General features: G+C 64.5%; 1 protein-coding gene across 2 annotated transcripts; it reads right to left on the bottom strand.

Annotated features, from left to right (window-relative positions):
* Positions 1 to 3,535: 3,535 nt before the first annotated feature.
* On the bottom strand, positions 3,536 to 26,877 carry UGT8 (UDP glycosyltransferase 8). 2 transcript variants are annotated; one of them, XM_090288776.1, is made up of 6 exons: positions 26,675 to 26,877; positions 17,276 to 18,099; positions 8,729 to 8,871; positions 7,767 to 7,843; positions 6,034 to 6,253; positions 3,536 to 4,071 (listed from the first exon to the last, which is right to left on the bottom strand). In XM_090288776.1, the coding sequence occupies exons 2-6, from the start codon at positions 18,095 to 18,097 to the stop codon at positions 3,708 to 3,710; spliced, it is 1,626 nt and encodes a 541-aa protein (XP_090144902.1). In that variant the 5' UTR covers positions 18,098 to 18,099; positions 26,675 to 26,877; the 3' UTR covers positions 3,536 to 3,707. The 2 variants fall into 2 exon arrangements, with proteins under 2 accessions (XP_090144902.1, XP_090144901.1); XM_090288775.1 differs by lacking the exon at positions 26,675 to 26,877 and adding an exon at positions 24,384 to 24,679.
* Between the last annotated feature and the right edge of the window lie 391 nt (positions 26,878 to 27,268).

Genomic DNA, 27,268 nt, shown 5'->3' with positions numbered 1-27,268 from the left:
GCTTGTTTGCGACTGTACCCCCCCCCCCTTAGAGCCCGAGCTCCGTCAGGGACCGATTTCAGGGGCCTGGCCAGGTGCGCCGGTGGGAGGTGTGGAGGCCGCAGCAGGATGACGCAGAAGCGGACGCTGCGCAGCCCTGCGTGACGACACCCTGGGGAACCAAGGAACGCCCGCGAGGCCGCCGTCAGCCACAGCCGAGGTCACAGCGGGGGGCTGCCGACGTCCACACAGGGACGCGCTGACCGCAGGGACGCTGTGGGGCAGGGGCGGCGTGGGGACCAGACTCTCCGCGGTAACGCCGGGCGGACTCCTCCTCGTGGGCTCCTTCTCAGGGCAGAAGCCACTCCCGCCTCCCTGCGGGGACAGCGCGGTTCCCTCGGTGTCCACCGGGGGTCAGTGTTACGCCACGAACGCGGGCGGCGCCGGGACCAGCGAACAGGTCCCACGCTGCTTGTGCTGCCGGATCTCTTCCCGGGAGCACCGTCGCCTTCCCTCCAAACTCGCTGACACCGGACGCGGGACAGCCCCGCGGGTCCCTAAGCAGCATGGCCCTCTCGGCGACAGAGGGCCTTCCGTTACGTCTAGCGGTCTGTGGACAGGAAGCCCAACCCCGACCGTCAGCTCGGGGACGCCACCGAGCGCCTGGACGCCGTGTTGGGCACCGACCGGCTGAAGACCGAAGGGGCTGCTGTCCCGGTCCCCTCAGCACCACGGCCCTCGCCCCGCTCACGCGGCTCCGGTCACACCTGCCCCGTCACAGGGCCTGCCTCCCCCCCCACTCGCTGTACCTCAGCGAAGCCAGAGCCTGCGGCACCCCCACCCCCACCCCCCACGGGCCCCGCAGCTCTGTCTGCTGGCGCCGGACCGCGGCCTCTCCGCCCTGCGCCCCCGCACCGCACACGGCGCCTGGCACCACGCACGCACGGAGGACAGGGCCCATTGTGTCCTCGGGGCGGGCGGTGCTCAGGGCGGGCGGCCAGCGGCACCCGGGCGCTGACAAAGGAGCACTTAGTGCCGCACAGACGGGTTTTCTTCGGCTCACTCAGGTGTCAAACGAGGGGCTTGCCGCGCACAGGCACCGCGGTCCGCACGCCGGTTCACCGCATGCTCGCTCCGGCGTGTTCTACGCCCCGCGGGGTCCGATCAGGACACAGAATCTGCCGGCTGCCCTGCGAAGCCTGCCACTGGGCCCCGGGCAGGGCACAGACGCCCGCAGGCTCGGCAGGGAGGGGGACAGAAGGAACCCGGCTGCCCGCCTGGTCCTACAGCCTCCCACCAGGTCCTGGAAGGGAAGAGACCCCAGGGTCCGTGCGGTGGGTGCGGGCAGCCTGGGGGGTGCCTGGTGCAGGTGTGAATACACTGGGTGGACACGAGAGACTCTTGGCGTCCGACCCCGGGCCTGAGCTGGTGAACACCTGAGGCACCCCCGAAAATGGCCACCATAGCCCCGGGCAGCTGAAAACAGCCCATCTCTGCTCTCAAGACAGAACCCCTCGCTTCCTTCAGCTCCAGGCAAGACCCGCCGCTGTCGTCCACGCCAGCCGCCCGCAGCCCCGGGCACCGCGCCCGGCCTCGCCAAGAGCAGGACGCACAGCTCCGCGCCGCGGGCCAGGGCGGCAGCATCTCGGTCTCCCAGGTGTGGCCACGGGCCCCGCGGGAATTCCTGCCCGTGCTCTTCAGGAAAAACAAATGAATAAAAACCTTCTTGAAAACTTTCCTTTATTAGAGAACTAACCCAAGTGTGGAACGTTTAAAACCTCGATACACTCACTGGGAAAACAACAATCAGCCGTCGCAGTTCTGGGACGAGCCCAGGGTCCGCGCTGGTGCCCTTGGGAGGAAACTGAACCTGTCTGTTCAGCAACAAACGTCCCCCCAGGTACGCACACACCGAGTTCACACCTGCGGACACACAGGCGTTGGGACGCCTGCCTCAGAATCGTGTTTAGAACACAGATGCACACAGTTGTGCCCTGAAACCTGCGTGGACGTCGTATTCCAACGACACGCCCTTATTTCTGAATCACGTTTATTGTGTCAAGTGTATCACAGGGAGACCACACGCAAGCACCCAGTGAGGGCTGCTGCCGATCAACCGCGTCCCACCCGGGAACAGTCACACCAGCCACCCGCGCACTCCACGTCCGGCCACGGCCCACTGCTCACAGCCTGCCGCCTTCTCCGCGTCCACGGCCGCGGGATGCTGAGGGGGTGACAAGGTGTGACTCACACGCCCGCATGGATAACCCTATCTCTTCAAGTGTTCGGAGAGCCACACGCGGGTCTGCACTGCTAGCGGGGATGCTACTGGTCTCCGCACGCAGTGTGGCAGCTCCCGGTGGGAGGGCGCGACCTCGCCTGTCACCGTGTGTGGCGCAGATGGCACTCAGAATGTCCCCCACCCATCCTGCGTTAGCGAGCGTCATTGGGTAAATGGGGGTTCCTCCGCGGCCATGAGACATGGGAGGTCAAACGATCCATAAATAAAGCTCAACACACGAAGTGCAAATGCTAAGTAAACAGAACAGCCCGGATAAACTCAGAGGTGCCAACGGGGTCCTGATGTCGGTGTCTGACGGCCCCTCTGCTCTGCAGTGTCCCCGTCCCTGTCCTGTCACCGGCCACGGTGCCCAGAGACCGTGGCTAGGGGCGGGCAGCGCTGTGACAGGAACGCATTTTTGAAACTCGGTTTCTGAAAGGGCACAAGCCCTCGGTCACCTCTGCACAGCATGGGAAGCCACGTTCACGAGAGCAGGCCGGACAGGGACCAGGGAGGGGACCGCAGAGGTACCCTGGACAGGCCGCACGTTGGCACCTCCGTGACACAGACCGTGCGGCCCAGGAAACGAAGGCAGGACGTGACGGTCCCTGAAAGGGGAGACCCTGGAGAAGCGACACCTGGACGCTCGGCGGCGGCAGCGCGGGACCGCCGCCAGCCACAGAACAGACGCCGAGAAGCGCGAGCTTTGACGGTTCACTTTAACGAGAGGCAGCGCCCGGCCGCTGCGCCGGTGACAGTTATGACAGTTACTGCAGCGGCAGGCGTGCCAACGGAACAGAGAAATGGAGCTTTTCCAGAGGCCCGTGGCCGGGCGGGGGACAGACTCGACCCCGAGTTACACGTTTACTTAACGGGACACTTTCCCCGGAAGCGTCCAGTCTGTAAGAAAAGGAGCACAAAGCCAACAGGAGACGAAACCAAACAGCACAGACAAGCACCCCCCCCGGCGCTGCCCCTGCCCTCCCCTCGCTCTGCGCCCAGCTCGCGGGGGCGAGTGCTCCGTGACGGGGAGCCCTGAGTTCGCTGGGTTGGGTTCTGGACGAGACACGTCCGCCCTCGCTGTTCTCCGTTGCAGTCCTGGGTGCGTGTGCCGTTCCTGCCTCAGGTGCGACCGGGGCCTCCGGCGACCATCATCGCGGGACACACGCACGCACGCACGGAGGAGAAGAGGGACCGTTCCCGCCCTGGTCACACACATCGAGGTCCGGAACGCGGTGACAGGAGGCTCCTCACGGGCTCCGTGCCGTCTGCTGCGCCGGGTTCGGGACGAGGCAGGCTGTGCGGCCGGGGTTGGGGCGCTCGCTGCTGCCCACGCTGCCGGGGGCGTTAGTGGCTCAGAGGAGGGGTTAGCTGCTCGCCCCGCGGAGGAGGCGCTCGGCGTTAGACTGAACGACGGCAGGGACCCAGGGGCAGCGGGGCCGCACGCTCACTCCGCCTTCTTCTCGTGGGGGACGCGGCCGTTCCTCCCGCACCTGCCGTTCAGGACCCCGTTGTGGCAGTGCCCATTGGCTGCGCCGGGCTTGTGCCCAGACCAGCAGCCGCGGACGCGCCGGCAGAGGACGGACGCGGCCCAGGACAGCAGCGCGCAGAGCAGGGCGCCGGCCAGCAGCAGCAGGGCCGCCACGTCCAGCAGGAAGTACTGCCAGAAGCTCAGCTGGTGCACGGCCGCGCGCAGGTGCGGGGCGCCGCGGTGGCGCAGCACGTACTCGATCCAGTCCACGGCCCGCTGCACGGGGTGCCCGGGCTGGTCCCTGTGGATCGCGGACAGCTGCCGGGCCCTCTGGCGGTACCTGCGGAGGCAACACAGAGTGACCACGTGGCGACACTCCCCCCGCCCTGCAGTGCCACCGGAAAGGGGCAAACTGCAGAACCCCGCAGGGGCCAGGCGCGGTGCTGGGCCCCAGACACAGCCTCGGTTCCCCCGGCAAGCACGCTTGTATCCGGGGGGTCCCGGGCCGTGACCACCGAGCCGAGGTTCGAGTCTGCGGCTCGGACCGCGGGCTCTGCTCTCCCTCATCGGCCGCGGCCCCCGCATGGGTCAGCAGCAGCTCACGTGACTCCCATCGGGCCCCACAGGACAGGGAGCGCCTCCTGCCCAAAGCCGATGGCCACAGGCTGGGGGGTCGCGATGAGTGGCCCATCTTTCCCCACCGCCTGCTTTAAAATGATAACATCTCCCGATTCCGAAGAATTACCCCCGACAAACAAGAGCAACCCCCTCGTGAAACCCACCCAGACCGCGAGCGAGAGGCGCGGGGATCCGGCGAGTCCCGTCACGCGTGAGAACAGCCCGTGCTCTTAGCAGCGTCGGGGACCTTGCCTCGAGCCCGGCCCACGGCCTCAGGGGAGCGGCCGCGTGTCCCACCTGGCGCGCGCTCACGGAGCCAAGGCCCAGGTCACCCCGCACTGGGCACAGGCTGCTGGCTCAGCGCCACCATCGCTCGCACACTGGGCGGAACGCGACAAACTCGGGGCACAAAACGAGGACCCGCCAGCACCAGGCACTGTCCGCGCTAGAAGACCCCTGGCCTTCACAGGGTGGCTGCGGCCAGGTCAGGCGAGGCCCTGCTCTGAGTCAGGGGACACGGTCGGCTGGCACCAGGGACACCAGCCTCACTCCTCTCTGCAAACGCCCCTCCCAGCAGCTCGAGAGGCCTCCCCAGAGACCCGCTCCCAGCTGCCCCGTGCTGGGCTGACCAAAGAGTCTGGCAGGTGTGTTTCCGTAAAATGAGACACATTTTCCGTGTCCAGATGTACTGATTTGGATCTTCTGAGCATGCCGGCTGTCTCCTGCTATCGGCCTCTTGTGGGCAGAGGCTGGGGGGCTGCCAAACGTCTTCCAGGGCGTGAGAGGCCCCACAGCAAGGAATTGTTTGGCCAAAATGTCACTCGTGCCAGGAAACGTCACAGACCACTTCTGACACGTTTGATCAGTCACAGCACCTTCTCCATACGCTGCACAGACCTTTGTGTTTCTTTTGCTCGTGTGTTATTTCTTAAAATATAAAGAATCCACCAAGACGCGGTAAATTTTCTCCCACCTTCAATATTAAAATGGCTACTGAAAAACTCACCAGCTCTGATGTCTGTAAACGCACTGCAGTGACAGCTGCCACAACGCACTCAGACAACACTGTCTTGAATGAAGTTAAAGACAACTACGGGGATGCGATGGAAAAACCGAGCGAACTTTTTGGCCAAGCCAACACCACCCGCCTCAGAGCCTGAGGTGCAGCGCACTTTCCGCACAAACGTCACGTTTGCAAAGCTGGGCTCTGAAAGAAAAGCTGCAGAGCGCAGACGCAGGGTCCCAGCCCCGGCGCCCAGGCCCAGACGCGCCGGCCCCGGGAAGCATCCTCCCTGTGGGGTGTCCCTGGCCTGCGGCCGCGGCTCCCACGCAGGGTGGCACCCCACGCGGGCTGACACAGCGCTCACCTCTCCCAGTGCCACGGCCACCTGCACACGAGGTCGGTGACCTGTCCTTAGGGAGAGGGGCCGCTTTGCTGAGGGACCCGACACGCTGAGTTGTAAAAACAAGATCGAACAAAGATTCTGATCGGCCCCTGACGTGAGCGACACGCCCGCCTCCGTGCGTCACACCGAGCGCCCGACGCAGACCCAACACCTGGGGCCCCTGCAGACACCTCCCCCGCCCCCGGGAACGTGGCCGCACAAGGCTCCTTCCGCGCAGGCGCCAACCATGTGCCTCTGCGACTGGCCGGCTCGGACCCGCCCAGCCGGTGGCCGCTCACCTGGGGTCGTTGATCACGGTCACCAGGGCCTGGTGCAGCTCGGCCTCCGTCAGCGTCTTCCACTCCAGCAGCAGCCCCATGCCCTTGGCCTGCACCCGGGTCATGGTGTCGTAATGGTCCCCAAAGAGCGGGACGCCCACCACGGGGACGCCGTGGTACATGGTCTCAAAGATGCTGTTGAGCCCGCCGTGGCTCAGGAAGGCCTTGATGTGCGCATGCCCTGTGGGGGAGGGGGCGTCAGAGAGAGAGGCTTGCGAGGCTGCGGGGACCCCCGGCGGGGGCTCCAGGCACGTCTGGAGCGTCACCGTGACCCGCACACAAGCGCCCGGTCCCGCAGGTCCTTAAAGCCGCTTCCTGGAGGGACCCCTCCCGCTCTCCCGACCCCCAGCTCTGGGTGGGCCCTTCGTAAGTCCCTGCGGAGTGGGCCCACGGGGCTGTTCCCTGTTGCTGACAACACCGTTAGGAACACTCCGATTCTGGTGTATCTGACCACCTCTGGCGCCCACCAGCTATCAAAGCCATTCTGAAGCGGCCAAGACTAGCAGCTGTGAGTTCACTGCAACGTTCTCGCAACTGCAGACACCAGCTGACCTCCCCCGCCTCTGGCGTGGCCCATGAGGAGCAGGAGGCCACTGAGCGGGAAACAGCACACCTGCACCCAACGCGACAGGCCTCCCGGGTGCTCGGCGCCCGTCCTCAGGAGGGTGGGCTGCCTGCAGGGCCCTCGTGGGAATGTGGGCGGGACTCCGGTGCCACCCACGGAGCCGGGCTGGTCCCACGGGGACACTGACCGGCACAGCCCCCCAACGCTGCGTCTCGCCAGCCTCTGCGTTCACCGTGCTGGGGTCGCTCAGGTGCACAGACGGGGGACAGACGGACAGGACCCACAGCAGACAGGACACCGTGTGACAGACAGCTGTCACAGGGGTAAAAGTGGGAACTGACCAACATTAACGAGCTTTTCAAAGTGTGAGAGGCCCAAGTTCCAAAAGGGAGACAGACAGACAGACAGAGGGAGAGCAGGACGAGGGGACGCGCCCGGGAGCATGTGTGAGGACAGACAGGCACGAACCCCACAAACCACGTCCTCTGAAGACACCCAGGTGCGCACGGGCTGTGGGGCCCCCGGGCCCCCGGCCCTTACCTGCAGGGGCTTCTCCTCTCAGCCAATACCAGGACCTGCCCTCCCAGGGCCCCAACTTCCTCCGTGAAGGAAGCATCACCCGGCCCGGTTGTGGGGCAGGTGGAGCTGGGTGCACAGGGGATGGGGCACCGCCAGCCCTACTGCGCGCCCCGAGCACGGGGCCACGGGGAGAAAGCAAGGGTTTCCCCGATGCCTGGTGGTCTTTGAGGACGTTTAGGCAAACGACCCAAATGAAGTCACAATAAACTGCTTCCTGGGCCCTCCGCTCGCCTTTGGTTTCAGACAAACGAACAGTGAATTTCTCCGTGACACCAGTCCACACACTCACCGTCTCATTAGCCCAATCAGGGGTAGCGTCACCCCCTGCTCGCGTGTACACTGTACGAAGGGTGTGGTTGTAGGGGCGTGTTTTCCAGAAAAATCAAAATTAGGGGCCAGTCTAAACGTTTTCATGGGCAGGCCCACAGGGCTACCCCCCGCGAAGCATCTTCCAGTCACCGCAGGCTGACTCGGGGTGAAGCCCGGGAGCCGGGCGGGCAGAGGACAGACGCCGCGCCGCCTTGTGGCCGCGGTTGGGCCCAGGACTCACCCAGCAGGTCGTTCTGTGGCAGCCAGTCCATGACCTTCGTGTTGTTCCCCAGGTTCCTCGGTCTGGGCCCAGAAAACCTGCGGGCGCACCGGGGGCGTTACTCGTGCCGCGGACGGGGGTTCCGGCGTTCGATTTAAAGGGTTTACACTCTCAACCGGGAAGCACCTCCCACGGCAACAGAACGGGGGCGGGGGCGGGGGGGCTTCTCACGCTCTCCCTGACGGGGGCACAGGGATCGGCTCGTCCGCAGGCCGAGTTCCCTCCGCGCTCCTCCCCTGCGCGCAGGTGGGGGAAAGCACCCACGCGAGCCCGTGCTGGAAACTCAGCCCCACCAGCACCCAGAGGTGCCCTGGGAAGGGCCCCGAGAGCCAGCAGCAGGCGGCCACCCCTCTGTCCTGGACACAGGGCCTCGGGGAGGCAGGGACGGAGAGGAGGGGAGGCGCTGTCCTCCCGCTCGGCCGGGGACGGTCCTGGCGGGCGCTGGCCTCGACCTTGGGAAGGCCAGCCCACGGGCGCACGGGTCGCCAGCCGGCCTAGACCAGGCAGAGGGAGCCTAACAGGACACCCACAGGATGGGGTCCCGGGGGTCCACCCGCGTCACTTCCCTGGGGCGAGGAAGGTGCCGGGACAACCTGTTTAACCAGCGGTCACGTCCCTGGCGTGCCACCGTGTTTTAAAGGTCTGGTCTCAGGTGGGACCAAAAGGCCCCGTGAATATTCTACCCACTTCCTGTTCACCCAGCCTCCCTCCTGAAGGCACACGGACAGGACAATGACAGGGGGACCGGCGAGGCCACCACCCGCAGCCCCTGCTCCCGACCGCAGACGGCACCTCCTGACCCACAGACGCCCCGTATTCATGCCTGGAATGCCCCGCACCAGAGACTCAAGGCCCGTGGCGCCTGCCGGGCTCCTCTGCGCGCCATGCCCGGGCCTGTGGGTGCCGAGGGGACCCTCACCTACCTCCAGATGACCTTCTGGGGCAGCCGGCCCAGGGCCCCGGCCAGCTTGCGGGCAATGTCCTCCGACAGGTACTTGACGCCGGCCCCGAAGGAGACCAGCACGAAGCCATGCTCGTGGGACGCGTCCACCCAGCTCTGCAGCTCCTGCGGAGGACAGCAACGGCAGCGTCACCGGGAGGACGGCCCGCATCCCCCGCCCGGTGGCAGGCCTCCAGGCGGCCGTCCCAAACAACGGGCCTCAGGAAGAGGAGGACCGCTTCCCACTGAGCAAGTGCTTTCGTGAAAACCCTCCGCCTGACAGCGGACGGAAGGAGGGCGGGAGTTACAGGGCAAAACCAGTGGGCAGCAATGACCCGCCGCGGACCGCACGCCACAGGGCGGGTTCCGTCCTGCTCTGCCTGCGAGGGCCCGCCGCCCGGGCCGGGGCCAGGGGCGCACGATGTCACTCCTGCCACACGCAGCATTTGTGGGGCTCGTCTCTGCCACTGCCCGTCTGGGCTGTCACAGCGTCCTTCACGGCGTCCTGTGCTCAGCACATCTCTGAGGACGCGTCCTCCCAGGAAGTGCGTTTGCGAGAAGGGCAGGCTCCCTCCCTGTGCCCCGGACACGCATGTACACACAAAAAAACACACACTTCCCACACACGCACAGACCACGGAGGGCTCACCCGCCATCCAGGCCCCACCCGGAGCTCTCCTGGGGCTGCCCCTGGCCCCCGGCCGGGGGAACAAGGGACACAAACGGCTCAAACATGGGGTGGGAAACCGGCAGCCCCGCCGAGCCGCTCCTACGCCGCCGACCCATGGAGACGCGTCCCTGCGCTTTGCTGAGAAGCGACCGTCACACACGGCTTCTGAGGGACGAGCGCACCGCAGAGACAATCGCCTGTCCTCCTGCGGGGTCTGCGGGTCAGCTGTCTATGTCCCTCGTGGGCGAGGGCGCCGCGGTAAGGACACGGGGACAGCAGGTTTGTCACAACCAAGGCCGCACGTGCACGTGTCTGCATGTGACCGGGGCGCACGATGGCGCGTCTCCGGTCCTGCCAGGAGCTGGAGAGCACACGCCTGATGCAGTCATGGGTTCAGTGAGGGGACGGGGTGGGGGGCCCCCCGCTGGGGCGCCCTCAGGACCAGCCGGGCAGCCTGGCCCCAGGGGACGGAGCAGAGAGACAGGAGCCACCGCTGCCCACGGACGCCCCTGTCCTGAACGCCAGGTGAGGTCTGACGTGACGGACCCAAGAAATGGAGCAGACACTGAAGGGAGGCGTGGCAGCGGGGTCTGCGACACGTACAGGAGTCGCCGGGGACACCTGTGGATGCACTGAGGACCCTCCAGAAAACAAGCAGAAGCCCCCCACAAACTGCGCCCCACGGGATGCAGCCCGACCCCAGAAACGTGCGGGCCGAGAGTCAGGGACCACCCGTCAGCACCAAGGGGAGCAGTGACAGCTGTCCAGGCTGAGCGCCCCGACGTCAGGATCTGGGACCCAGGGAGGGCCTCTGGCTGCTCTGCAGTCAGCGGTCATCTGTCCTGATGGTGACGGTGACCCTGCCTTCCCCCCAGCAGGAGCCCGAGAGCCGCTGCGTTTGGAGAGGCGGCCAGTTGTCCTGGGGGGATGCCTGGACCGCGACCAAGTCCTACGCAGAGGAGATGCCTTCTGCTCCCCCACCGGCAGGCCCCGCCCCCTTCTGAAGGGGGAGCATAAAGAATGCTCCAGGGCTGCCATGGGGGGTGACCATCGGGGGCAAGATGGCCATGAACGCTGCAATATAAAATGTATTAAAACCGTCATGGGACCAACGTGATCTCCGACTGGCTAAGCCGGTCAACCAGAACCTGTTAAACAAACGAAACGCCATCGAAAATACAAACGTGGCCGCGCAGAGCGGAAACGTACCAGCACCCCCTCCCCTGGTCTGATGGGCAAGGCCTTGGCCCCGAGCCCAGCTCCAGACCTGCCCTGTGACTCGCAGCAGGACGCCTGCCCCCGGGGCCCAGCTGCCTCTTCTCCCAGGTGCTGACCACGCCTCGCGGGGCACCGGGGGCGTCAGCCGGGGCCGTGTCTCGCTCGTCACAGAGGCGCCCCCGTTCCCTGGACAAGCAGCGTGAGGGGGGCCTGAGCCGACGGCCACCCCAGGAAGAGGGAAAAACCGGTCGCCCAGGTGACACTCCGCTCCCTGTGTCTCAGGTTCTGGGGAACAAAGCAGATTAAAACGACGCGGAACAGCCGCCACACAGACAACGCTTGCGCGCAGCATCGACGCTCCGAGCCGCCAGCCTCAGGAACATCAGGGACGTCCAGGATGATCCAAAGGAGTCAGGCCGGGCGGCCTGCAGATGCGGCCGAGGGCATGGCCAAGGCGATGGCTCCGTGGCGCGACCTCAGAAGCCCTGTGCCCACGCTGAGCCTTCGGGAGCGTGAAATGAGCACCAAGGAGGGTGGGCCCGCGCCCTGAGCTCCTGCAGCATCGCGGCCCCTCCTCACGGGCCTGTATTTTGCCGTGAGCCTGATGAGTAAAGGAGCTCAGTGAAGCCTGCAGCCCGGCTGGAGGGGAGTTCCATTTTCAAGGTTCCTGAGACCTTCAAGACCCCACATGGCGTCAGGATGTCTCCAGGATGTGACCGCGGATGGCAAGGTCCTGAGGAAAGCAGTCCACAGCGTGGGCAGTGACCACTGGACAGGAGAAGCTGAAAACGTCACCCGACCAAACGATGACGTGGCAGTCCTCACGTCACAGGAGTCCTGAGGGTCGGGAGACTGAGTGCGACCTGAGCCGATTTCCAACAGAACATGAGGACTTGGGGCGGCTCAGGAGGCAGGAAGGAGGCCCAGGCCTCTGCGCACCTGGGCCCTGCAAACGGCCCTCCTGCCGGCCGCCTGCTCACGGCTCTGCTGAAATAAAGGCCGGGGACCATCACGAGCAGGGCCCCGGCCGCGAGTGGGTTTCACGGTCCCCTCCTGACTCAGCGAATGTGACTGAGCACCTGCCGCCTGCATCCTCCGGGCACCATGCGGATCAAAGGAAACCGAACGAGAGCGCCTGTCCTCAGTATGTGTGGGGCGGGGTGCCTCCTCGTGGCATCGCCATGGCGCCCGCAGTCCCCCGGCCTCCTCGCACGTCTGACACCTGTTCACACACACCTCGCTCCCCCAGGGGCACCCGGCCGCCCGGCGCCTCCTCTCGTCACAATCCCTCTCCGGCCCTACCCGGGACACCCCCTCTGTACCCCCAGGCGGGCCCTCGGGGACACGCACTGCAGACTCTCCTCCCAGCAGTAAACAGAGCGGACGCTCGCTGCTCACTTCTGTTAACAAGTCAGGGATGCTGACAGGAACGCGCGTCCTCAGAAACACAATGAGGGGCCGGCCAAAAAGTCTGTCCGCTTTCTCCGTAAGGCGGCTCTAGCAGCGCTGAGCTGTCTTTAACTTCATTCGAAACCACGTGGTCAGCTTGTGTTGTGGCCGCTTCACATCAGGTGCATTTAAAGAAACACCAAAATTGGTGAGTTTTTGTGTGGCCACTTTCAGATTGAAGATGGAAGTTCCAGAAAATCAAGCTGCATGGAAGCCCAGCAAACAAAGATATAAAGAGGAAACACTCATCCAGACAGGCAGGAGGGGCAGAGCCGGGGTGGAGAGGACGTGGTGTGGTGGTGGCAGCAGTGGCTGCGGCAGGCTGGCATAAAACACAGTCACACATTTTAAAAAGTTGAGAGGGACACCTGGGAAGTGTTACCAGCTCCTCACCAGACCACACAGCTCACGGTCCCAGCGCCGGGGAAAATCAAGCCTCATTGCTTCTGACTGTGCAGACCAGTGGGGGTTGGGGCAGAGGAGGAAACTGCCGGTCTCTCAGCAGAGTCCGCTTGTTTAAAGGGCCCCCACGTTCAAAAATAAATAAACATAATCTATCCCATCAACAGGCAAAAATACAAAAATCCCGCGACCATATGAACATCCTCAGAAAAAGCACTTGACAAAACCTAACCCCCACTCACAGAAAAGACTCTGAGTGAACGGGGAACAGGGAGGCTCTTCCTCGATGTGATAAATACCATCTGCGAAGCCCCGACAGCCGCCGAGGCCCCGGATGGGGACAGATGCCAGGCTTTCTCACAGAGCAGACACAGGCAGGCGTCCTGGGCCCCCTGCCCTCGCCATCGCGCTGAGGCCTGGCTGTTAGACAAGGAGAGGAGACGGAAACAGACTGGGAAGGAGGAAAGAACTACCTTTGCTCACAGATGACAGAATCGTCTCTGTAGAAAGTCGAAAAAAGTCACGGTTACGTAAAATGCTGAGTCATGATTATGCAGAAGAAGCCGAGTCATGGTTATGAGAAAATGACTTGGAATATCTATGTAACCATGACTCATCCTTTTCATGGAGCTATGATGCGGCATTTTCTCATAGCCATGACTCAGTGGTTTTCACAACCATGACCCTGCATTTTCACATCACTATAGCTCAGCATTTTGATGACTCCATGACAGCGTTTTCACACGCCCGTGGCTCAGCACTTTATGTAACCATGAGTGTTTCCCGTAACCATGACTTGGCGGGTCATGCCACCATGACTCAGCAGTTTTACATAATCATGAGTCAGCAAGTGCAGCAGGGTTGCAGGACACAAGGTGAATTCACAGGTCAATCACTTTCCTGTGTGCCGGCAATGAACAGTGGGACAGGGCAGCCAGAGACCCGCCACCTGGGGGCTTGCATCTGATAACATGAGTCAGCGGAGGGGCGCTGGTCACCGAGGCCAAAACCACCGTAAACTGGGTGCGCGACTTGTTCAGTTTCAGACATCCTCACGTCAGACCTTCACAAGCGCATCGTTCTCAGTGAGGAAACGTTTCCGACGAACTGCAACTTAAACATTTTAAATTCTGCGCCTCTCAGCTTCTCGAGCGGGTAGCGCTTTCTGGGCTGCTCAGCCTCCAAGCAGCAAAGGGGGGGCAGACCGGGTGCCTGCGGGCCAGTTCCCTCTGGATTCGTTCGGTGACTGTCGGGCTGGCACTGGCTGTAAGCAGCTGAAAAAGCTGCGGTGACACCTTCCCAAAAAAGCGCAAACCTTCAGACACAATCACACGTGTGCGTGGGTGGTGAGACCGGATGCTGGGGACACGCGCAGTGCGCCCGCGTGGCTGGATGCTCACCCCTGCCCTTCGCTAAAGCAGACCGGCTGTGCTGGTATTGATTCTTCAGACTCGTGTCTTCCTGCCTCCAGGCCTCCGATTTCAGTATAAAATATTCACCATCCTGGAAAGGGGATACGTGCGGGGCTGTCAGCGCCACGCCGCCCCGAGGGGGCCCTCCGCCCGCTCTCTGCTCCACGCCGAGGTTTAGGAGCGGCCGTCTCAAGGAGAGAGAGGACAGGGTCCTGCAGGAGCTGTCGAGGTCGGAGCAGGCGGATGAGGGCGATGGGCTGCCTAGGCCTGGGGTCAGGGGCTCGGGTTGGCGGCTGAAAGGGAGCAGAATGCCCAGAAGTGGGGAGAGAACAGGACAAGCAGTCCTCGAAGGCCACATGCGAGCGTGGCCCCTGACGAAGGCTGGGTTCCCCTAAAGGACGACGAGGGGGCACACGATCCTGGCAGGCTGAAGCGTTCTGTGAAGGGGGCCGACCCCGCCGACGGCAGGACGCTCATTCACGCAGCCTCTGCCGTGGAGAGATCACCTATCTGTGCTTCTCAGACAAGAACGGTGCTGGGCCCACGGCCTGGGGCCTCGTGCCGCCGAGGCTCTCGCTGGCGGGTCCCGGCACGAGGAGGCCCTGGTGCAGCTGCGGCCTCCGGCTGGCAGCGGCCACGGCAGGGACCACGGGGACTCCCGCCGACTGTAAGAGCACCACGGACTCGGAGGCCCTGCTCAGCTCCACATGAGCAGCGGTTACACGTGGAAAGAAGCTGGGAGCTCTCACTGAGGAGCCGCGTGTCCGTCCCGTGTCCCTGCGAGCGACCGCTGGAGTGCGCCCTGGGCTCCTGGTCTCACTCCCCGCACAGCGTGATCTGCGCACAGGCGGTGAGGCCAAGGAACCAGCTGCTCGGGGTCCCCGAGGCCACCGTGGCGAAGGACAGCATGACAGACAGGTCTCCTGACCCCGCCCTGGTCTCCGACCTTGTCCCTCTCACCTTATCTGTATCTGTCCCCAGGAACAAGTCCCCCGAGTTACAAACGTCTCTACAACGTGTGGGCAGGAAAACACGAGCTGACTCGTGACCGGTCAACAGCGTGTTAAGACGCGCTGCTCACGCGCCCGGGAAATGACCCCACGACCCAGACACACGGCTTCACTCAGCACCTGGCCAGCGCCTCCCCTCAGCCTCAGGGTTCTGCTGATGCGCAGGGCCCACGCTCAGAAGGGTTAACTCAGCTGTCCTGCAGAGTCCTCGGTCTCGGACACCGGCTCACGCCAGAGGAGGGTGGCTGCCAGGCCGTGAACGCGCAGCTGGGCAAAGGGGCGGCCGGAGGGGCGCGTCCTGACAGCGTCTCTCTGAGCCCGGTAGCCCGGCCCACCCAGCTCTGCCCCCGCGGATCCCCGCGGCCGGGCTGCGCCTCTCAGACTTCAGACTCTCCTGTGGGACCGAGGAACGAATGGCTCTCCTTATTTTGGGGAAAAAATCAATGAAAGGAACAGACGGGAATCAGATGCTTCAGTCTCCTTAGGCTCAAAGTTTAGAAAGCTTCGAGGGTGTTTCAGAAAGTTCCTTGGCCCCTCCCCACAGGCTGGGAAACCCGATCCGCCCGTCCAATCACCTGCAGACATCTGGAAACGGACCGGCCCTGAAAGACACTGGCAGGTAACGACCCAGCCACTGCGAGGGACGGACGCAGGGCCCAGGGCCTCCGCGGGCAGTTAATCCACTGTCCCAGGTGCGTCCTGAGGACAGGTTGTCACTGAAGAAACTCGTCAACTCCTAGAACCTCACAGGACAGTTTACCAAGTCAGACACCACCAGGGACCCCCGGTAGGAATGCCATGCCCCTCAGGGTCTGAACCTCCTGGAATAAGGCACCGTGGAGAATAAGGGAACATCCCTTAGAGTGTCCCCACAGGAGAGGGGCGCGGGCGGCCCGAGCTGGGGGCGACCCTGCCCACAGGACAGACACACACTCTCCTGCTGCGCACAGAGCATGTCCTCACACATGTGCTGTGTCCGTAAGGACAGTACCGCCCCATGCGGTCACTGGGTCAGAGGCACACCTTCTACTGAATCACGACAGGCAGCCCGGAGGGAGTACAGGCAGGGACGCCTGGCACTGGGCAGCGGGCGCCAGACCAGAAACCACAGGAAGACAGAGGAGACTGCCTCCCATGAGGCGCGAGTTCCGGAAAAGATGGTACAAAAGCAACACCAGAGTGACAGTGGCCGGCAGAGGGACCCACGCACGGGAGGAGCCGAGCCTGGCCGTGGGAGAAGCCTCCCTGCGTGCTGTGCACACTAACGCAGGGACAGCGGGCCGCGGGCACCGGCGGGTCTGCGCGAGGGGACGAGGGCCTCCCGAGCGGCTCCTACAGCCCGGCTTTAGGATTTTAGCTGCTTTTAGGGAGGGTGGGAGGAGCACATCTAAGGATCCCAGGGGAGCCAGGGAATTCCTGCGGGGCTGTGACCATATCCACCCTGCACGTGACGTCACAGGGGCACCCACTGGACACACAGGGCTGGCGGCCCACAGACCGGGCTAGGCCCACATGCCTGCGTCACACACGATGTATCGACAGGTGGTCCCTGAATGGGCTTCTAGGGGGCATCAGGAAACCCTAACAGGAACGTCCCCATCATGTCACTCTCCGCGAGCGACCTTTGCCTGGCAACGGTGCTCGCTCACCAGATGCCGCCGGCCCGGGTCGGCCTCCTCGAGGCGCCGCCAGGTGCTAACACGCGGGGACAGGGCCAGCAATGACCAGGTGGGCAGGGCTTTGGGGAAGAGGAGAAACGGCCCGTGGGAAAGTTACAGGCGCCATCAGGTGTGGACCGTAGTCCTGAAGGTCCACCTGAGGACGTGAGAGACTTAAACGCAGGGAAGGCAGAGAGCACAGCCCCACCAGCAAACCACACAAGAAGCATGGACAGTCCCCAGGGGCTGCCACCTGACCGCAGAAAGAAAGTGAAGTGGGCGGGCTTCCCGCGGTCACCCTGTGACTGAAGGGAAGTCAGCTTTCCAGCTGTTATGATGCCAGGGAGAGAACTGTCCACGTGGCCCCTACAGCAGCTGGACGCAGAGGCCGGTCTATGACTGGGTTTCATTAGAGCAGAATCGCTCACACTCACTGAGCACCCCCCGACTCCCTACTCACACACCCCAGTGAGGGCTCCGCCGCGCATCCCTGCGGCCTGTCCCTGGGCAAATGGCCAGGAGCCCTGGGCTTCAGACAGGCTCAGCAAGGCCGGGGTCCCGGGACCACAGACCCTCCAACAAGGGGACCCTAGCGGGCTCTGCGTCGCCCCTGCATTTGTTCGCAAATGACCAACCCCACCTCTTCCGAAACCCAGACTGACGAGGAGCCTCTCCGCTGGCTCAGGGGCCCGGGACGCGCAGGGGCCTCACCTGGGGCAGCGGCCCGGCCGGCTTGGTCAGGATGCCACCCACGTACACGACGTTGGGCAGCGTGGGCCGTGGGAACTCCAGCGCCACGTCCGTGCAGAGCATCCAGAGGCTGGAGCCGTGCACCAGGTCGTACATGGACTTGCCGGGCAGCAGCCCGTGCTTCCGCAGGATGCGCTCGTACTTGGGCAGCACCAGGAGGCGGACGCCCAGCCGGGACAGCAGGTACACGCCCACGTTCTTCACCCTCTGCAGCAGGCTCATGCGGTCCGTGAGCAGCGAGTTGAACTCGGGCACGTAGGCCAGCGGCGCAGGGGCGCCCACCTCGGCCGGGAACCAGAGGCCGGTGGAGAACACGGCGTACTGCACGCCCAGGAGGTGCGCGATGACGAAGCCGCACATGTCGTTGGGGTCGACCAGCAGCAGGTCGAAGCGCTCGCGCCGGAGCGTGCGGATCAGCGCGCGGTTGCCCAGCACCATGTCGCAGTTGCGCGTGTACTGCTCCAGGATGTCGAAGAGCTCCACCGCCGTCAGCCGCCCCGAGAAGATGTTGCGCATCTTGGCCTGCAGGAAGGCGTCGGACGCGGAGCTGTTGAAGACGCCGGGGTAGCGCCGCAGCCCGTAGTGGGGCGAGGGCGCCAGGTCGCGGCCCTCCGACAGCAGGAAGACCGTGCGGTGGCCCCGCGCGTGCAGGGCCGAGGCCAGCGTCTTGAAGATGTACATGTGGCTCTCAAACATGATGGGTGGCACCACGATGACCTTGGCCGCACCCGCGATCCCGAGGGCGACGCACAGGAGCAGCAGGCGGGGCACGCAGGACGCCATCGCTGCAACGACACAGAGCTGCGCTGAGCAGACACGCCCCCACCGCCCCCTGCACCTGCACCTGCACGCTCCCCCCTGCACCTGCACGCCCCCACCTGCACCTGCACGCCCCCGCCGCCCCCTGCACCTGCACACTCCCACCTGCACCTGCACGCTCCCACCGCCCACCTGCATACGCTCCCACCTACACCTGCACATGCTCCCACCTGCACCTGCACGCTCCCGCCGCCCACCTGCACGCTCCCGCCGCCCACCTGCACGCTCCCGCCGCCCACCTGCACGCTCCCGCCGCCCACCTGCACACGCTCCCACCTGCACCTGCACATGCTCCCACCTGCACCTGCACATGCTCCCACCTGCACCTGCACGCTCCCACCTGCACCTGCACGCTCCCACCACCCACCTGCACGCCCCCGCCGCCCCCTGCACCTGCACCTGCACACGCTCCCACCTGCACCTGCACATGCTCCCACCTGCACCTGCACGCTCCCACCTGCACCTGCATGCTCCCGCCGCCCCCTGCACCTGCACACGCTCCCGCCTGCACCTGCACACGCTCCCCCCTGCATGCTCCCGCCACCCCCCTGCATGCTCCCGCCGCCTGCCCCACCTGGGGGGCCAACAGGTGCAAACTGTACCCTACACCACCAAACACCATGCCGATTAGCATCCAAATACAGAAGAGGGCTCAACAGTTACCCCCCAGTAACGCGCCACTGACTTAGAACAGGGTCCTGTGTGTCACCAAGCCAACACCTGCGTCCGTCACCATCACACATGGACCGCCTGTGTGTACGAAGTCCCCCCACCTCAAAATGCAGGTTTAACAACTGTGCTCCTCGACATTCAACCTTCAAAAAAGAAACAAGAGCAGACAAGTGGCAGATTAAATGGGAAACACCTTCTCTTTCCGGGGGCTTTCTCCTCGCTCCCTGCAAGGGAACGTTCAGACTGCTGCAGTGCAGGCACCGTGCCACCGAGAGGACACAGAAGACACATCACGAGCAGACCAAACCGACGCTAAATGCCACCTGAGTTAACGTGACGGCCTTAAAAGTAAGTGTGGAGGCAGCACTGCCCCCAAAGCAATGAAGTGAGTCCGTGCTGATGCCAAGGTCATGGGCGGGAGGCCGTGTGGCCAGGGCCAGGACACGTCCCAGGCGGCTGTCCTGGGTGCTGCCTCCGTCCAGTCCCAGGAAGAGAACCTCCGGGGTCTGAAGAGACATGTCCTGGATTCCAGGACTGAGATTCACACACCCAGTGATTTCCGCGGCAGAACAACCGCCGGCAGGTCCACGCTGACTCGGAGGGGCTCAGGGTGGGGACGGCTCCCGTGGGTGTGCATCACGCCACAGGCACTCTGTCCCAGCACCCGCCGTTCAGACTGTCCCTCTGTGTGTCACAAATAACCAGGAAACAAAACCGAACTCACCGGGAACAAATTCTTTCTGCGCTTCCTGTTTTATTCTTCCTTTTTATTTAATACTTTATTTCAGTCATTAATATGAAGCCAATGCAAATCACACTAAATGGTCTGTTTTTAATGCACAGATGCTTCTGTCCCCGACGGGCACATCTATGGAATGTTCTGTGGTGACGAAACGGTGACTGTCCCCGAAGGTGTATCAGGTGGCAAAATGGCTTCTAAAATGTCAGCTAGATCGTATGTGCTCATGAAAAAGTACTGACTAAAACACAGCATCACGCATGGTGTCACTGTCCTGGTCAAACCCAGGAGCCTCACGAATGACAGGACTTCAGGCTGAGAAATGTTTCTGCTGGGGCGGAACGGCAGGGAGCGCCGCCCGGCAGGCCTCTCTGCCCTCCTGCTGCAACCCCGGGCTTGGGGGCCACAGCTCCCCCACGGCCAGCCTGCAGGAAACCCAGAATCCACGGGCCCGCGTGAGTTCACCCCGCACCAGGCCCCCCGCCCTCTGCACAGCATCACACACGACCTCTAGGCACAACCTCTGCCGTTTCCACGGGGGCCACCCCTCAGCCGAGGGACACTGTTCCGTTTACGTGTGAATTCATTTGGGCAAAACAAGAGGGTCACCAAGCAACGCTCTGCCTAAACGTCACACGTCCATCACCCCCATCTGCACGAGGTGTCCCTGCAAGACAAGAAGCGCACCAGGGAGAACGCGACCCGCCAAAGCGTCACCACCGCCACACCCCATGCACCGCTGAGAGTGTGTCCACGTGAGGACCGGGCTCCACAGAGCCTTCATCTTTCCCACTTTCTCAAACACACACCAGTCTAACGCCACCCACCCCTGGCTGTTCCATCTACTTACTTAGTAACCACAGCGGGGTCGCCTCTGGCCCCACGCGGAAGAACCATCTCCCGGTCTCCCCCAGGTGACACAGGACGGCTGCCCAGGGGCCAGGGAGGTGACAGGCACCTGAACTGCAGGGGGCCCCGGTCCGTACAGACGGCGTCTCCGCAGGGTGGCAGTCCAGCCTCTCACTCCACACAAGAGTGAACCAAGCGCAGGGCCGCATCCCCACAAGCTGGCCCGGGTCTCGGGGGCTTGCGGCAGCCTGGCCCAGCCGCCGAGCCCGGCCCCGTCACAGACGCAAGGCCGGGAATGGGAGGGGCGGCCGGTCTCAACCCCACTTTTCATCTACTTGCAACCCACCCCGCAGAGAGAGAAGGACGTGGTGTTGGAGAAACGCGCCAGGCAGGTGTGACCGCCGGGGCAGCCGACAGCCAGGCTGCGGCACGTGTCCTTCCCACACGGGAAGCAACCCGAGTCCTGGCCTGAACCAGCCACTGCCGGGAGCGAGGGGGGCCCCAAAACCGCACCAGGGAAGGCGAACACCGAAGGCTGGGGAGGCGTGGGCGAGACCACGGACTACACTCAGGCCCGCAGGCGCGGGGGCTGGCGGGCGTCGGTGCCTCCAGGGCTGAGGGTCCGCCCGGGCGCCAGCGGCCGGGATGGTCAGTGATCGAGGAAGGGGCTCAGGTCCCCTCTGTGCCTCCACCCCACACCGACGCTTCCAAATCATCTAGAAGAGTCAGAGACGCTGGGACGGCAGCGCTTGGCGCCGTGGCAGCCACACCCGGGCGGCGCCGGGCACAGGCGGACACCTGGGCCCGCCCCCACGCGCCCCGGAACATGGCGCCGGGGTGGCATGCTGGCCCTGGCTTCCGTCACTGCTGCCTCTTTCCAACAAAGTCAACTGACAGGACGTTCCTTAGGCGAAGCTGGCACCTCACAGAAGCCGGACTCACACCCGTTTCTAGAAGGAGCCACAAGCACGTGGGTGTCACACCCGGACACAGGGAGGAAGGACCGTCAGCAACACACTCAGCACTCGGTGCTGCCCGCCCCCCGCCGCCCAGGGCTCCCAGCAGCCGCCCCCGGAACGCCTGTCCCCACTGTCCCCAGCTCTGCCTGCAGCCCTGAGCAAGTGCACGACCGCCTCCCACAGGCCCGCGGGCTCCCAGATGCCCTGGTGTCGCTGGCGAGGCCCGGAGAGAAACCGGATGCCTAGCTCCTCGGCGACAGCCGGCCCCGCCCCCGACATCATCATGGAGACGAGATAAAAACCAGAGAACCAAGAGGACGACAGGCCCACAGGCACCCGGCGGGCGCGGCGTCCTGTGTCCACCCCCAAAGGCCACGGCTCTGCAACGCTCGTGCCCAGGAGACCCCCCACGGTGCCCACGAGGTGTGAGCTCGCAGGCGGCTGGGGGGTCTGCGTCTGGGACCGGCAGCCGAGACTCCTACGCTCTGCTCCCACCGGGCGACGAGGACGAGAGTCAGGAACAGAATGGCCTGCGCAGAAGCTCGTGGTCACATGCTCCGGAGTCAGCGAGCTTGGGCGCAGCCCACAGGCCGGACAGGAAAGCCACCGCTCGTCCCTGTGTCCCCACACAGGGGTCCTCCTCTCAGGCGTCCAAGGGCCGGCAGCACCTCCAGGCCTCACGCCATTCCATGTGATGTCACGCTGTTAACGTAAACCTATCTGTACAGTCTGATCAACGTCCCTTCAGACATAATTGAAGGACGTGTCAAGGCTGTGAAACGGGCGTCCTTCCGGGCAGCTCCCACTGCAGCTGCTTAGACTGTGACGCTCGCGTCACGTCTGGGGGCCCTGGGATGAGCTGCTGCAGTAGCCGGAGAATGAAAATGTGCGCGGGGTGACCCACGGCCCCCGAACATCGGCCTCCGTGATTCCTGCGAGACTGACGCCTGCACACACCTGCACTCCCAATTAGTAAACCAGGGACGGTGTCGTCAGTTCAGGTTATCAAAACTAAGCAGCAAAGCACTTCGAACCTGAACTGAGACTGTCTCCGTCCCTAAGAGGTCGGACGCTGTTGTCACGAGAAAACTGGACGAAGGAAACTGAGCGCCACCGATCTTCCAGCTCTGGCCCACGTCAGAACCACGCGGGGAGGCCGCGGGGCCCGGCCCCGAGCTGGACTCTGCACTTGTGATTGTCACACGCACACCTAGTATTTAGACGCATGCACACATATGCACTTAGGATAGAGACAGACGACCAGATACGTGGGCAAGAACGGGTGGGGTTCCTGTGTCTGCGTGACCTCCCGCCCAGCCTGGTACCGCGTCCCTCCCGGCTACCACCCCACGTGGCCGGCGGACGCTCCACAAACAATGGAGGCTCTTTGCTTGGACTGTGATCTCATCCTCACAGAAATGAGGAAACTTCCACAGGTCACACAGCCGGGCCAGTGAGAGCCCTCGGTTCCGACAGGGATCAGCATTCTTTCAAAGCGATGCTGGTTAACGTTTTACCATTTTCGCCAGGGCTTGTTCTAACTTCCCTGGTATTTCAGCTGGTGGGCGGGGAGGAGACCCAGCCTGGATGATGTCTCTGTCCCAGCGGAGGCGAATCCACATTGCGGGGGGGGTCTTTCTCAGCACCTTCCCTGGGAAGCCGGGACCCGATTCCCTCCCCTGATCAGCAGCTCAAGCCCACGGTTAACCTCACCTATGTCAGCGTCACTGAGCCGCAAACCAGGCTGCACATGAGGCCTCAAACACCCCTGAGACCTAAACCGTCTGGCTAAATTCAACCAAAAACTGAAATCGCAGGTGCGTCCCCCTCCTATTCCTCCCAAGTCCCCGCGAGGGAGTGAACGAGGCTCTTCCTGTCCCACACAGGCAGCAGCATCCCTCCAGAAGGTTCTGATGGGACATTGGAGGAAACAGCAAAGTGACGCTGCTCCCCAGAAGAGGACGCCTCAGGCGGGTCTGCAGAAGCGCACTGTGCCCTGCGTGGAGCCGCTCAGGGACAGGTGCGTGCATGGCTCTGCACCCTCCGGCTCCTCGGGTCGCACCTGATGCCACAGGTGGAGGGGGCGGCAGTCTGCTGCAGGGCCCCGCCGTGTGCGAGGCTTGCAAAAATGATAGCAAGCTTTCCTAAATGTGCATTTTCACTTAGGAAATAAACCAGAGTCCCCAATTCAAATGAGGAGTACGTGAGCTCAAGCCCCCTGTGTGCAGAGAGAAGGCCCAGCCTCTGGACCTGCCCTGACCCGCACGGCAGGTGGGTCACGGTCACTCTCTGGCAGAGTAGGACCAACTCTGTTTCCCGGGTCTGAAGCCAGCGTCCCCCACCTGCTCCGGATGCCGGCTCTATAAAGTGGCCACCACCACGTGCCAGAGAACAGATGGGCTTTTTAAAATTCTGGGGTACGCAAATCAAAACAGCATTCTTTGAAAACCGTCAACAATAACCTTCTTAAACCTTCATACAGATGTCATAGTGGATTAAAGAAAAATCACTGTTCTGGCTCCAAAGGGCTGCTGGGTGCACGAACGGCTGAATTAATTCTCAAAGGTTCCAGGCGCGCACAACACGGGCCAGGAAGTCACCAGTCCGGTTCAAAACCTCCCTCCTCCGCGCCCCTCACCCCCCGGCAGAGCCACACGGCAGAGCCCGGGACCGGAGGCAGGCAGGGCCCACACTGAGGTAGGACAAGCCGCCAGCGACGGGCAGGCCCCGCGCTTCCCCCGCCCCCCACTTCATAACCACTGGGGGGTCCTCCAGTCCCCTCCCAAAGGTAGGGACAGGGACATCACCTCCAGAGGGCAGGCAGGCGTGAGAGCAGAGGTGGGAGACCGAAGAGGCCCTTGTTTCTGCACATTCTGCGTAGTTTCGAATGGGAACAGACGGGGTATTCAGAGCCTGTGCCCGGGAAAGTCTAAGTAATCAAAGCGGTGCGGCTACCTGCCAATGCCCCCAAGGACTGTTCACACTGGCAAAGACAGTCAGTCATCACTTCTTATTAAAAGTCCAGACTAACCTGTTCGTTGCCTGGTCTTCCCCTGGAAGCCACGCTGTGAGCGCATCTCGTCCCTGTCCCACTGCCCTGCCCGCGAGGAGGCGAAAGAGACGCGTGCGACCCCAGAACCTCAGCAGCTGCGCCCCGAGCAGCACAGGAGCCAGGACAGGAAGGTCTGCCCAAGGCCAAACACAGAGGACAGGCCGGACACGCTTAGTCACAGTCCCCACGCCTTCACTGGCCTCACCCAGATCAGCAGGGACTGGGCTTCCACCAACGGGAGGCCCTGGAGAGCCTGAGGAGCAAACCTGGTGACCGTTACAACCTCCTAACAGAGGACGCGCAGCACGGCTTCCCACACACGGCACTTCTGTGGCCGAGGACGCCGCGGTCTCTCCGCGGGGACGCAGGCTCACTGAGAGCGCGTCACTGAGAGCCAGGGAAGCACCTCAAGTCTACACGACACAGTTCTGGAAAAACCAAGAGGACCGAAGCACACCATACGTGCACATCCGGGCTGGGCTGCCCGCTGCCCCATGGGGGCCGGAGAGCGACGGAGCACAGAGCGTACGACACCTCCCAGGACGACCCCGACCCAGGCAGTCTGGGCCGCCAAGACGAGGTCACGTGGGGGCTGCTTCCACTTCTCAGAAAAGCAGCGACTTCCCAGAAGACTGAGCTGCCTCAAAGCCAGTCGCCCCCCTCGAGATGTTGCGTACAACGTCTCCCATAAAGAACACGTGAAAACCACGTATGCAGAGGCCACCCTCCCGGAACCTCGGCCGCTCAGCTCACGATGCGGCCCAGATACGCCACACAGCAGCCAGCTGCCACGCGGGCACCGGCCCACAGGCTGTCACGGCAAACGACGGGCCACCCGCCGCCGCTGGGCTCGCAGCCTGACAGCCGTGAGTGACAGCTGACAACAGACCGAGCGGGCACACGCCAGGAAGAACAGGTCTGTCTCCTCCCAGAGTCCGGGCCGGCTGAGCACACCTGCCTGGACGCGCGTCCCCCCTCCGCGACGGCGCCCGTCACCTGTCACCCGTCACGTCCCCGTGCGTCACGCTCACAGGCACAGCCCCACACAGCACTGGCCTGCGGCCTGGGAGCCCGGCAGAGCCCGAGAGTCAGACATGCTCGTTCGCTTCAGGAGCAGGTTTTTTCAAGGTTCCGTGCTTTACGGGGGGGTCGGCCGCTCCGCAGATGCGCTCAGGACACAGCCGCTTCCAGGGCGCTGCCAGGGGCAGGTGCTCCGCCTTGTGAGGACCAGCGCCGTCCCCACCCCCGGGGGGGCCGGGTGTAAGCGGCGGGGAGCCGCGTCCTCCATCCGAGCACCTACCCCTTCCCGAGGGCTCCGAGGGCGGCGGGCGCCTGTCCCCGGCCCCCGCCATCCGCACGTACACGCGGGCTGGCGGTCACGGAGGAGGGACCCGGGAATGTCTGCAGCCACTTAAACTCAACGTGAACGCCAAACGCTTCACCAGGAAAAAAAACCGACTTCACACAAAAATGTCCTCAGCAACGTCGTCGCCAGCATCGGTTTCCGTGCCCCAGTGCGTGCGTTAGCGACTTTCAGCCTGAAGAGTCCGAGCCTCCCCGTCTGCCCCGGAAAAGCGTGCTTCCCTCGGCAGCTGGGGCGCTTCTGTCCCGGGAGCAGCCCCCCCCCCGCCGGAGCCCCCCCGGGACTCCCCAGCGCGGCCGCCCCCCGGGGACGGGAACCGGCGCGCCCACGCCCCCGTCCAGCGGCCCCGCGTCTGGCCCCCGAGCTGGCGCCGAGTCTGCGGGGGAGCCGCCCGGTCCCCGGAAGGAGCCCCTGCCGCCTCCCTGGCGGCGCAGGACGCACGGTCCCGGGGCGACTTCCCGAGCGGCGAGCGGGGGCGCGGGCGCCCGGCCCTGCGTCAGGTCCCGGCCTTGAACGGCTCGCTGTGCAGGCTGCGGGCCCCCCGCCCCCCGAAACACGAGGCTGCCTCTCCTCACAACAAGCAGCGCGAGGTGACTCCGGGGTCACCCTGGGAGGCGCCCTCCGCCTCTGCGAGTCCCCTCGGCCGCCGCGCGCCGCCCCCTGGTGCCGACCCAACGTGCGCGTGCGGGACAGGACCGGGCAGCCCCCGCCGCACCCCCACACGCCCCGCGCGCCGCCGCGGCCCGGCGGCCTCCAGGACTCCCCAGGACCCAGCGGGGCGCGGGTTCGCATGCCGCCTGGGACGCCGCAGCCCGCGCCGCCACGCCGTGGGGGAGCCCGGCCCGAGAGGTCCCCGCGCCCCGCGCCCCGCCCGGCCGCACCTGCCCTCGGCCCTGCGCCCGCTCACCTCAGCCCCGCTTCCGGCGGAGGGATCCGCGGAGCAGGTGGCGCCGGGGCGCGCCGGGGGATCCGGGCTCACGGTCGACGGCGCGGCCCTCGGCTCCCTCCGCCTGGCCGCGGGCCCCGCAGGCCCGAGCGCCTCCGCTCCGGCCGGGAGCTCGGGCTGCCCGCGCCCCGCGGCTCCGCTGCCCCGCTGCCCGCTGGCGGACGCGGCCGGACCCGGACCCCGGACTGCGGACCCCGGCTCCGCGCGCACGTGCTCCGCCCCGGCCCCCGCGCGCCCCCCGCGCCTCGGCCCCTGCGCCCGGGACAGCACGCGGCGCGAAGTGCCAGGGCGCCCCCGCCGGGAAGTGGAAACTTAGGCCGGCGGTGGGGGAGGGGCGGGCAGGGCGGGGGCGCCGAGCGGCGAGCGCGGTCGGGGAGCGGTGGGGGCGGAGCTCGGCGCGGCGCCCCGCGGGCGGGCCCCCCTGCGCTCTCGGCGGCCTCCCCGTGCGAGCGCCCCTGCTCGCCGGCCGGAGGCAGGTGGGGAAGGCGTCCGTGTCCGCCCCGTGATGCTGCGCGGGGACGGCGCGACCTTCGCCGCCGTCGTCCTCACGGTCCC

The sequence above is a fragment of the Furipterus horrens genome, unplaced genomic scaffold (genome assembly GCF_987537825.1).
Source record: "Furipterus horrens unplaced genomic scaffold, mFurHor1.1.pri manual_scaffold_10, whole genome shotgun sequence".
In the NCBI taxonomy this organism is placed as follows: domain Eukaryota; kingdom Metazoa; phylum Chordata; class Mammalia; order Chiroptera; family Furipteridae; genus Furipterus; species Furipterus horrens.
Note: the sequence above shows the minus strand (reverse complement) of the source record. Positions and strands in the feature narration are given on the sequence as shown.